At 45.7% G+C, this 12631-nt stretch overlaps 1 protein-coding gene across 3 annotated transcripts in view; it reads left to right on the top strand.

Annotated features, from left to right (window-relative positions):
* Positions 1-12631, top strand: part of LOC144688497 (DNA (cytosine-5)-methyltransferase 3B-like) — a 338320-nt gene that overhangs the window by 57930 nt on the left and 267759 nt on the right. For all 3 annotated transcript variants that reach the window (XM_078555140.1, XM_078555141.1, XM_078555142.1), the window contains one exon: positions 4286-4400. In XM_078555140.1, the coding sequence (XP_078411266.1) occupies positions 4286-4400 (115 nt within the window). The remainder of the gene's footprint in view (positions 1-4285; positions 4401-12631) is intronic.

Raw genomic sequence — 12631 nt, 5'->3', positions numbered from 1 at the left:
CCTTTGTTCACGGAAGAAGCGGAGAGCGCTCAGACCATCCCGGTGGGGGATGGAGGTGTAGAGGGATTGGACGTCCATGGTGAAGAGGAGGCGGTTGGGGCCAAGGAACTGGAAATTGTTGATATGATGTAGGGTGTCAGAGGAATCACGGATGTAGGTGGGAAGGGACTGGACAAGGGGAGAGAGAATGGAGTCAAGATAGCAAGAAATGAGTTCGGTGGGGCAGGAGCAGGCTGACACGATCGGTCTGCCGGGTCAGTCCTGTTTGTGGGTTTTGGGTAGGAGGTAGAAGTGGGCCGTCCGAGGTTGGGAGGCTATAAGGTTGGAAGCTTTGGAAGGAAGATCTCCAGAGGAGATGAGGTCAGTAACAGTCCTGGAAACAATGGCTTGATGTTCAGTGGTGGGGTCATGGTCCAGGGGGAGGTAGGAGGAAGTGTCTGCGAGTTGACGCTCAGCCTCTGCGAGATAGAGGTCAGTGCGCCAGATAACAACAGCACCACCTTTGTCAGTAGGTTTGATGACAATGTCAGGGTTGGACCTGAGAGAACGGAGTGCAGCAAGTTCAGAGATTCAGAGATTAGAGTGGGTGAGAGGAGCAGAGAAATTGAGACGACTGATGTCACGCCGACAGTTCTCAATGAAAAGATCAAGAGAAGGTAAGAATCCAGAGGGAGGGGTCCAGGTGGAGGGAGAATATTGGAGGCGGGTAAAAGGATCCGTTGAACGGGGAGAGGACTCCTGCCCAAAGAAGTGAGCACGGAGACGAAGGCGGCGGAAGAAAAGTTCAGCATCGTGCCGAGCCTGAAATTCATTGAGGTGAGGGCGTAAGGGTGTGAAACTGAGCCTGGGGAAATGGTACCGCCCACATAGTGATGTAGAGAAGCACATGATGGTAGGCTGTATGTACTGGAGTCTGGAAGAGGCCAGCATCGTGAAAGCCTTGTAGGGCTGTACCTTGGAGATGTACATATTTATGGGTTACCAATAGACGGTTTAAGTTCAACCATACAACTTCCAGGCCTCTTAGTGAGGCACCAAACAACATTACAACAGAGCAGGCTTCAAAGAGATAAGTTGATTAAACACAGCTCCATCTTAGCAGCTGAATGTTGCAATTGTGCTGCAGACTCTAGACTATCAATGAGTCATGGCACAAGAAATCTTTATGTTTATATTTAAAATCGCTATAGTGGAAGCTAAAAGAATGCCACCCTTTCAACATTTAATTTTTAACCACAGGCGATGACGGAAATTTAATGCTAAAATCTGAGCAGACGAATATATATAAATATTTAAATTAAAATATATTCTTATGCAGGATATATTCTTCCTGTTGTCACTTGTTTTGTCACAGAATCTTGTTACCTTTTCCATTATAAATTCTTATATCCACGTTTATAATAGAAAACACCATGGCCAGAATTTTCCCCCCGTCTGGGGGAAAGTTCAGGAGCGGGCGATTAGAGACACTCCTCCAATCGGGGGCACGCTGCCACTTTACGTGGACAGGCAAATTAAGGTCTACTATGCGCTCCCTGTGCCGGGGGGGGGGGGGGATTCCCTGAGCTGAGAGTGCACTCTTTCGCGCATGCGCATGAAAGAGCGCATTCATCTCCCTGAGGCTAAGTGCTGCCTCAGGGAGATCGGCTCCACATTTAAAAATGCTAAAAACAGAAAAATAAAATTTCCCTGACATGTCCCCTCATGTGACAGTGTCACATGAGTTGGGACGTTTCCATCACTTTTAGTTTAACTTTCATTAAATTTCTAAAAACCTGCATAAAACCTCATCCCGCCCGTGGATGAAGTTTCATGCTTTCTCTGAAGCCTGCCAGGGCAGCCCTGTCAATTATCTAATTTTGTTTTATTAATGGCCTCAATTGGCCGTTGACAGGTTGGCGGGCGCACAGCTCATTTGGCTGAGCCCCCGCCGACCTAAAAATTGAAATGAGGCGGGGTGACATCGGGAGTTCCGTCCAACGTCATCCTGCACCCATTTTATGTGTCAGCGAGCGGGTCCCGGGTCCCCCCTGCACCCCCCCCCCACTTGCTGACCGGGAAATCCTGGCCCATGTTCTTTGGCTCTTGTCATTTGCAATTAAGGCTCTGCCCACTAGACACTACTGTGTTATCTTTTCTCACAAACTGTTCAAAATACTTCCTGTAAATTTTTGTTGACACTTTTTGCTCAGTAATTGAAATTTCTAATGTCTAAAGTAATGACATAAACAAAATTTGAAAGAAATCAAAAAATGCTTATTTTAAATTGTAAACACAATTTACATATTTCACAAGCATTATTAAATGCAGGCATTACATCTTCTGTTATAGTTTTAATGCCACCATTAATTTTTATGGTTGAATGTCCCAACATCATTCTATGCCTGAAATTGGCTATGATATTTTGACCCAGAGTCTTGATGCTGTTACCTGAATGCTGACTGCACAGTCTTAGCCTCTAGAGGATGCATTAGTACGATTCAATAGCTGAATTTTGGAGTAGTTTTCTAGCAATTTGTGTTCAGTTGCTTTTCAAAATTATTTAAAGAAAAGCTAGAGGACAGATTTCAAGACTCAATCCTGACATGTAAGTCTCCAGGAACCAATTGCTAAAAAATTAAGTTAATTGTTTGCAAAATTCGTTCATTGACATGCATTCGTGCTGCCAGATATGGAACCTCTCATATTCCTACTCATTGATGTCAGGCCCAAGTGCTGCTCTTGCCTTCATTTTTGAAAGACATTAAGGGCTAAAACTTGACAGGAGTGGGCTGCATAGGCAGGGCCATGGGGTTTCTGTTGGGAAGCCTGGAATTTCGAGTTTCTCCACATGATGTGGAGTTTTGACCACGCAGAATACATTGTTTAGGTTTGACAGATTCCCTGCTTTGAAGTCAGCTTGATTGATAGGCTTGGCTTCCAGTTGGACAGGGCCAGAGTGGACTGCATGTGAAGGTAAGTTACTTGTTCCTGCTAGTGTAGGGGATGTTGAGGGGGATGAGGGCTGGGGTGGGCAGTGGCCAAATCTTTGACCCTGGGTGAGGGCGGTGTATGGCAGAGGAGACTGGCGAGGCTGGGGTTAAGTGCTTAACTTCTCCCTGAAGCTATCCTCACCGGTGTATGAGAAACCTGGCCAGCCACTGTTTAATTAGAGGTTATCAGCCACATAGCCAAATCCCCTGGGACCGCATTGGCTGCCCACCCCTTGTCCCGTCTTTGTAAAACCTGGATGTGGGTGATTCGGATGTGGGTTGGGGTTGGGTTTGAGATTTTTAATGTTTTCACATCTCATCCGACTCCAACCCACTTGTTTTTGGGAGTTATGAATCAGTCCTGCGAATGCACTGCTGAGCCAGCCCCTAATTGTACTGGACCTTAGATTTGCCTTCCACTGCCTAACAAACCTCCGATTCCCCTTCAGTGTTGCTGGATCAAAGGACCCCCTCCATTCTGCCAAACTCCTGTCTTTCCACTGCAGTACATTCAAACTGCAGGGCCCCCACACCAATTCTGACAAATCCTGGGACTGTTTCCTAGTGCAGGCAAAGCGCAGAGCTGCCTGAAAAGCAAGCTAATCCCCAGTCCCTTCCATCAGTACTCCTTTAACTCCAATTGGTATATATCGCATACCACCTTGCTATGTATTTTCCATTTTAAAACCATAAGGGATTATAAATTAAATACATTGCTAAAGGAGTATCTGTATACCTGTATGGAACCGAGTCCACATGTTTGCAGTTTTCATAGAATTACAGACACAGCCATGGAATTCAACTTCTAAATCGAAACAAAAAATCCTGCAATATCATTCTTGGAAGTCTTGGAACTATTATTGATTTCCCAGATTTTTCTTCTCAAATTGGACTGGATTTTTAATCTTTTTTTTGGAACTCCCATGAGAGTACATGGTTCTGGGTGAGTCAGAGAGCATGTGAGAGTATAATTATGCATCATAGTTGTGGTGGACAGGCTGGACAGACCAGTGGCTGTTTTCCTGTCTGTCATTGTTCATATTTAATCAAAATGCAATTTGACTGATTCAGTCAATGCAAATTCGTGGCCCCAGTGTTATCTCTTACATGAACCAAAAACTCATTGCATGAATTATGCCACAAACGGGAGGTAATTATTCTTATCTAGCTTTGAATTTTCCGGTTTCCTAAACCGGTCCCATGTGTCAAATAAATTCTGACATTATAGAGGCAATTAAGAAAATGCACACATTAAATAAGGAATTATCTGTTTTAAAACTTGATTTTTTTCTTATCTGACTTTATCGTCACAGCCTGTAGTGAATGGAGAAAAAACCTACCAGCTGGATCAATGGGAACAAGCGACACCACCCACTTCACAGAGTCCCAGCCCGAATCCAAATCAGAGCGGAACAGACAGTACTGCAGGTAAGAATTGTAGAAACACATCGTGTTATATTCCAGCGCTCTCACACTTCCTAGATTGCAATAACATTCCGACGTGATGAAATGTTAATTTATGAGGCATAACCTTGGCATCCAGTTTCACTGAGGATTGTTACAGGTTCTACTGGTCCTAGATTTTGCTGTTGATAGTTTGCAGCTTCTTTGGAATGAATGTTTATTGTTGCTCATTCCAAAGTAGTGCTGATAAGAAACAAAAACAGAAAATCCTGGAAATAATCAGCAGGTATGGCAGTATCTGTAGAGAGAGAGAAATGGAGTTAATGGCTGGATTAAGTGGAATCCCGCCAACAGGTCAGAGAGCTGGGATGCAGCCCACTTTGACGGCCTGGAGGACCCAGGGCCGCAACTCATCAGCCGGGGCAGCCGCCCCATTAAGAAGTGATAGGGCTGCCAGCCAATTGGAGGGCGGTAGCTCAGCAGCTTCAGCAGTGCAACTGGTAGTCAGGCAGGCTGCTGGCAGAGGGAGAGGTGGGCAGGAGCTGGTGAGGTGAAGCGGCAGCATTGCCGTGGGTTGGCCATTGAGCTGGGGGGTCGTCTCCATGGGCCAAATTGGAGGGTGCCTCCCAAGTCCCTGGGAGACCTCCAGGATTCACTGGCAGTGTCCCCATGTGGCAGCCCCTGCCACCGTCACTGATGATGCCAGTGGCATTGTGAAGAAGCCCTTAAGTGGTCAATTAAATGCCTCCATTGGCCTCTGGTTGGGAGGGCCGCCCACCACTTACCGTTGCCACTGGCAAGATGACGTTGTGGCGTGAAGAAGACAGGCTCGCTACCACTCACCTTTCCACACCATTTTCTTGGTCCCTTCACTCCCTAGCCCGTCCCCAGAGGGCTGGTAAAATCCAGCCCAATGTTTCAGGTCTGTAAATTTTCATCAAAACTGAGAAAAGTAATGTTGATGCATCTCCCATTTAGGATTACTTTGGATCAACATGGTTGGCTGTTTTTTGTGTATCGTGCGAAAGGTGCTGCTGCTACTGTTTGTTTTCTTCAATTATTTTTACATCATATTTGCATAAAGTAAATTTTCTTCTTTTCTCAGCAAACTTTCATTTTGTTCTTTTACGTATTTTAATTTTGTAAGGTGCGGTGATCTTTATTTTGAAGGTTATCTGTGATATAGTTCCATTCTCTGCGTGCTGTTTTTTTTCCTTGCATCTGTTTCCATTTCAAACATAGGTTGTATTGTTCAATTATTGTGTTTTTTTGCGGTTCAGTTATTTTTCCTTTATTGTTCCAAATTTCCGTGAATCTCTTAGACACTCTGTTGCTACAATGTTGTGAGTTTTTTTTAAAAAGTGGATTTTTGATATTGTATGTGTGAGAAGTTCCCTTAATCTGTCACATCTCTTCTCCCTTGGAGTTACTTTTGCTGAGATGGTATTTATTGTGTGACCTGCCCCACGCTTGCTTCCCTAGCAGGGAACTTTCAATGTATCCCTTGATTCAAGCATTGTAATTCGCCAGGTCACAGAACAGTAAAATGCCGACCGTACAAATACACTGTAAGTTTTAGATCATTGAATGAAACTGCCAAGCTGTACTTCAGTAATCAAGAACAGATAAATCATTTCACATCTTGGTAAATTTGTTGACAAAAAGCAATGTTTTCAGAGTTGGAATAGCTTAAATTTCTGAAATTCTGAACTTTGTTTCTTATGTTGCAATACAAAGTTATAGGATTTGAGAAGATTGTGAGGGTGAGCGATGAATGAGATTTTGAAGCCTCCTTTACATCATCCATAATAGTGAAAAAAAGCGGCCTGTTAAATGTGGAGACAGTAATGAATATTTCATAGAACTAGTGATAAAGGTTGTCTGGGAGCTGAACGACAAGGCAAAGTAGGCCCACGAGCTCTAACCTTGCTCATTTTTGAATGAAGTATGGAGAATAGCTAGCAGTAGAAATATGCGGATTATTCCCTTAGAAGCAGAAAGCAAGAAATATAGGGCGGAATTTTCTGTGCTCACTGATGTCAGGCGTGCTTGGTGGTGTAGTGGGCAATATGGTGAGAAGGTCAGAAATCGCTTTTATGGTATCGTGAAACCAGTTTGCGATCGTCCTCTCAGCCCGTCGAAGGCAGGCCACATTCCTTGCCATCGGATGTCAGGAACCTTATTGTATTACATCTACATATCATTATAAGGTTAGCCCGCCAGAATCGTCCCTCCTCCCCCCCCGGCTAAATTGTCCGCCCACGTCGGTATGATTACATGCTGTTGCAGAACACGTCTTGACAAATGTGACATGCAAAAATCGGAACATACTGCCAAGGCCTTGCTCACATCGCGGACACCCAAGGAGCAGAAGATGCTGGAGCTCGACAGCAACAGCACATTGGAGGAACATCCTTGGCATGCTGGGTGGATTCTCATGGACATGGATCTGCTGCAAAGAAGCTCATGGAAGGTGGAAAGTCACCGTTGAGAGTCTGCTCACAACGGATGATGGTCAAGGGGCTGGAGAGGAAGGTTCAGCTGTGCTTGGGAGAGGAGGATGCACTGGGGGTTGGGAGAGGAAGGTCTAGGATTGACTCAGAGAGGAAGCGGAAGATGTGTCAGATGGAGTGAGGTTGGGAGAGGGGAATGAAGGTGTCAGGGTGGGGTGAGGTTGGGAGGGGGAATGAAGGTGTCGGGGAGAGGTTGTAGGGGGAGGGAGTAAGGGGGGGAGGAAGGGGTAATAGGGGAGAAGATGGCAACCGGGGAGGTAGGTGTAAGGGGCATGGAAGATGTAAGGGAAGGAGTTCGGAGGGAAGAATGAGTGTGGAGAGGGGAGGGAGTAAGACTGGAGGAAGAAGTAAAGGTGTCTGAAGGAGTCAGGAAGGGGGAAGGAATAAGGGTGGAGGAAGGAGTAAGGCTGGAGGAAGGGGAGGAGGGGTTCAGAGGGAGGGATGTCCTGGTGAACATGCAAGGGAGGGCTCTGATGAGTCCATGACTGCCTCCTGGGGAGCGAACTGAGGGTGGGCGTGGAACTGAGGGCAGAGTGTGGCGTTAGGGTGGGAGGGTGAGGGATCGACGGTAGCGTTAAAGGGATGGTGAGTGTGGCTGGGGGGCACTGGGAGGCAGACACGGACCCTGGGGGTGGGAAGGAGGAGGTTGGGAAGTGAATGTGGATGAGGGTGGGATTTTTGGGAAGGAAGGGAATGTGCATGTTCACCAGGATGCACCAGGACATTCCTGAAAGAGAAGGGTTGTGGCTGGTAGGTTACAGAGGGGGTTGGAAGGTGATACCATGGGGGGTCAACAGTGATGGGAGAAAGGAAATGGGTGACTGGGGGAGGGGATAAAACAGGGAAGAGCACGATAAAACGAATCATGACCATGTTGTTTAAATTGAAAGTGAAACAAGAGTCGTGCTGGGCGACTCTTGGTGCTGCATGGGAGTGTGATCATTGGGTGGGCGTAGATGCAGATCAGCTCAGATGGACAACTGAAAGCAGATCCCAGCAAGCCGCATTGAAAAAGCTGAGGACAGTGAGATGAGTGTAATATGGGAAGCCTGCACGTGAGAGTGCTCGCATGAGGCTCTGAAAACCCTGCCACACACCCACTTCTCCCTTCAGAATCACTCATTTGCCAGCTGCTCCCTTTGCGGTGACAGAGGACAAGGTCAAGGGACTCACAGGGAAAGGATACTTGGAGGGAGAGGACAATCTCTGAGATTACTGAGTGGATGACCCCGGGCTGTCCAGCTGCCCCTCCACCACCTTCCTGGTGCCCGGGGGGCCCGGCCTGACTAGTTGAGGAGAAGGAGCACCTGGAGGGACATCAAGGTGCCCTGTTTCCCTCTCATGTTGCCACTGCAGGAACTCGCCCATGGCGCCTGTGATGGATTGCAGGTCTGTTGACATCTTCACGTTTTGCTGGACCAGGGTCTCCATGGTGACCGCCATCCTCCCTCTGGAAACCTCCATATGCGCACATGTGGGCACCATTTCATCAGAGAACAGGCGGATGCACTCCTTCAACTCATGTGCCACTCTGCTGAGGGCCTCCAATAGCTCTGCATGATGTTCCCAAGCTTTCTGCTGACTCTCCAGGATGAGTTGGAAGGCCAAATCCAGAGGCTCGTGATCTCACTTGGATCTCTCAGATGCCTCTTCTCCAGCAGTCCTCCGAGTGCTGGGGAGCTTGGTTGAACCTGCCTCCTCCTGCTGTGGACATGTGTCCATGCGGTGACCACCAGATTGTGAACCCAAGCCCGCTCTAGATCTAGGTCCCACTGAGGCATGTGTCTCTGCGCTGGTGGAGGGGGTGGGTAAGCCCTGTGACGGGTCTTCCAGGCTGCGTATTTCCAGCTCTTCAATGGGGGATGTGTCCTCTTGGCTAGAGGTGAGGACTTGGATGGAGCTGAGGGACTGGCTGGCTGAAGGTGTTGGTCACTTGGCAGAGCTCACTGTAAACCAAAGTGGAGATAATGAGTACATGTGGGTGGGGGGGTTGGTGTGCAGTCTTTTTGCCTTTCAAGGCCACCCTGTCTTCCATGCAGCAGTCATGGGCTGGGAACACTGAGAGGTGAGTGCGTGGTTGCACTATAAATATGGCGCCCGCCAGCCATCCAAACAGCGTGTTTCCCGGGAATGCATAATTAACGCGGCGGGTTTGGGACGATATGGTGTGAGAAGCTGCCATTGTGGCCGGCAGGTAGGACGTCGCTTTTCCTGCCCGCTACCGCACTTAGTGCAAACCTGGGACGATTCCGCCCATTGTCCAGAACTTTTATGTTGAACACAATCATGAGGTTAAGCAGCATTTGTGGAGGGACCTGATATGTTAACGTTTCGGTTTTGGATCTTTTCTCAAAGGTGTAATTTATGCACAACGACAAAATAGTGTGGATTTTAGGAATCTGAAACAATAATGGAAAATGTTTGAAATTCTTAGCAGGCCTGGTAGCATCTGTGGAGAGAGAAATAGTGTTAACCTTTCAACTTTGTGAGCTTGTGAGTTTCTTGGAATTTAGGACATAATATGATCCAGCTTTGGGTATTGAAAGGCCTTGGGTGCAGCCTGATTAAAGTTATAAATCCTAAGGAATTTAACTATCACAGAAAAATTAAACAAAGGATAAATCTGACCAGTAAAGCTCTTCAACAAACCCATTACAGAGGTGTTGCATAAGATTGGAACTGTTTCTAAGGTGAGGACTTAATTGAGTAATTTTATCTCCCTCATCATTGTAATTCATGGGAATTAAACTGAAATAGACCTAAAGAGACTTTCTGCGAACACACATTCCTACAGGATCAAAATCCTGTATAGGCAACAAAATGAAAAATATTCTGAAGTCCACACCAATGACAACATACAACATTGTATTGCCAAACATGCATGAAAAGCAAACATACAGAAAAAAATAGATTGTATACAGGGAAAATATTACAGAATTACATAGACAAAACAGGAACAGGCCATTTGACCCAAGTAGTCTGTGCAGGTATTTATACACACATGTGTCTCCTCCAATACTATCTACCTCATCTCAGATTTTCAGTATATCTTTCTATTCCTTTTACTCTGTACTTTTGCAAGTATCTAAGCTATTTTTGCCTTATCACTTCCTAAGGTAGTGAACAGGCCATTTGACCCAAGTAGTCTGTGCAGGTATTTATACACACATGTGTCTCCTCCAATACTATCTACCTCATCTCAGATTTTCAGTACATCTTTCTATTCCTTTTACTCTGTACTTTTGAAAGTATCTAAGCTATTTTTGCCTTATCACTTCCTATGGTAGTGAGTTCCACATTCTAATCACAGTAAAGAAATGCATCCATATAAAGGGAAATCATGTTTGACAAATTTGCTAGAGTTCTTTGAGGATATAACAAGCAGAGTTGATAAAAGGGAAACCGGTAGATGTAGTATATTTTGATTTCCAGAAGGCATTCGATAAGGTGCCACATAAAAGGTTATTGCACATGATAGGAGCTCACAGTATTGGAGGTACTGTATTAGCATGGATTGAGGATTGGTTAACACACAGAAGACAGAGAGTTGGGATTAATGAGTCTTTTTCAGGTTGGGAAGACGTAACTAGTGGAGTGCCACCAGGATAAGTCCTAGGGCCTCAATTATTTACTATCTATATTAATGACTTGGAAGAGGTGGAAGAGTGTAATCCAAATTTGCTGACGAGACAAAAATAGGTGGGTTAGCATGTTGTGATGAGTACATAAATCTGCAAGGGGATATAGATAGGTTGAGTGAGTGTGCAAAAACTTGGCAGATGGAGTTTAATGTCGGAAAGTGTGAGATCATGCACTTTGGGAGGAAAAATTTAAAGGCAGACTTATATTTAAGTGGAGAGAGTCTCCAAAAAAGTGCAGCACAGAGGGATCTGATTGTTCTTGTGTATGAAACACAAAAAGTTAGCATGCAGGTGCAGCAAGTAATTAAGAAGGCAAATTGAACTTTGGCTTGTATTTCTAGGGTGTTAGAGTTTAAAAATAGGGAAGTCTTGTTGCAACTGTATAGGGTGTTGGTGAGGCCGCACCTAGAGTGCTATGTACAGTTTTGGCCCCCGTATTTAAGAAAGAATATACTGGCATCGGAGGCAGTTCAAAAGAGATTCACTAGGTTGATTCCTGGGATGAAGGGGTGGATTTATCAAGAACGGCTAAACAGGTTAGGCCTTTATTCATTAGAGCTTAGAAGAATGAATCTTATTGAAATGTACAAGACTGTGAGGGGGCTTTGCAGAGTAGATGTTGAGAAGATGTTTAAACTAGTGGGGGAAATCTCGAACTAGGGGACATAGGCCAGAATTTTGACATTGGCGTACGGGGGCGGGCCCAACATGCTGATGTGTAAAATGATGCACGATGATGTCAGGCATGCGTCCTGACGTCATCGAGCGTCATTTAGATATTTCGTTCGGTGGGTGCACGCCGGAGGTGGCTGCGCGCCCACCGAACTGTCAAAGGCCTATTAAGGCCATTAGGGAAGTAATTTGGATAATCAACAGCGCTGCCCGTCCAACCTTAAGGTTGGCGGGCAGGCGAAGAGCCCAAGCAGCCTTCGCGTTTTTCTGGAAACCTCAGCCACGGGCAGGATGAGGTTTCCTGAAGGTTTAATAAAATCAATAAATAAATTCTGCTAAATTGACAAACATGTCCCAGCTCATGTGACACTGTCACATGAGGGGACATATGCAAATAAGTTTTATCTTTCTTTACTAAAAAATTCCAATATGTACTTAACTCCCCGAGGCAGCTCCATGCCTCAGGGAGATTTCTGCGCTCTTATGTGCGAAAGAACGTAGGTTCCAACTCTTCCTCCTCCACCCGCCCGCACAGGTAGTGCTGAGTGTTACCGGCCGTGCGTCATGCTGGGCGGGCCTTAATTGGCCCGCCCACATAAAATGGCGGCGCACAGCCGATCACGGGCCTGCTCCAGACCGGCCCACGCGACATGCAGAAAATTCTACCCATAGCTACAGAATAAGGGGGCACTCATTTAAAACTGAGATGTGAAGGAACTTCTTCTCTGAGAGTAGTGAATGTCTGGAATTCTCTACCCCAGAGAGTTGTGGAGGCTAGATCACTGAAAGTAATTAAAGAGGAGATAGATAGATTTTTGAAATATCGTGGAGTTGAGGACTATGAGGAACTGGCACGAAAGAGGAGTTGAGGCCTGGGGCAGATCAGCCATGATCTTATTGAATTGCAGAGCAGGCTTGAAGGGCCGAAGGGCCTGCTCCTGCTCCTATTTCTTGTGTTCTTATATTTCCCATATTTTGGATTTATTATTAACTATCTTATATTTTTGACCCTAGTTTTGGAATGTAACACATTTGGTTTAACAGATACTTCTGATTGGCAAAGATCAGCTAACTTTCTCCCCAAAGCTACATTACATAGAATTAAATAGGATACATGGCACAGAACAGGACATCGCGCCCGATCACTCCATGCCAGCATTTATGCTCCCCTCTAAATTTATCATTGTAACCATTTATACCCATCACCCTCATGTTTTTCTTGCTTTCCCTTCAATGCACCGATACTATTTGTTTCAACTTTCCCCTTTGGATAAAGAAGATTCTTCTGAATTCCCTATTGGATTTCTTGGTGACAATCTTATAATGATAGCCTCTCATTATGCACATCTCCACAGGTGGAAAATTCTCTCTGTATCCACTCTGTCAAAAAGTTTCATGATTTTAAAGAGCTCTATTAGGTCACCCCTCA

This window comes from Cetorhinus maximus, chromosome 13 (assembly GCF_964194155.1).
Source record: "Cetorhinus maximus chromosome 13, sCetMax3.hap1.1, whole genome shotgun sequence".
Lineage (NCBI taxonomy): Eukaryota > Metazoa > Chordata > Chondrichthyes > Lamniformes > Cetorhinidae > Cetorhinus > Cetorhinus maximus.
Note: the sequence above shows the minus strand (reverse complement) of the source record. Positions and strands in the feature narration are given on the sequence as shown.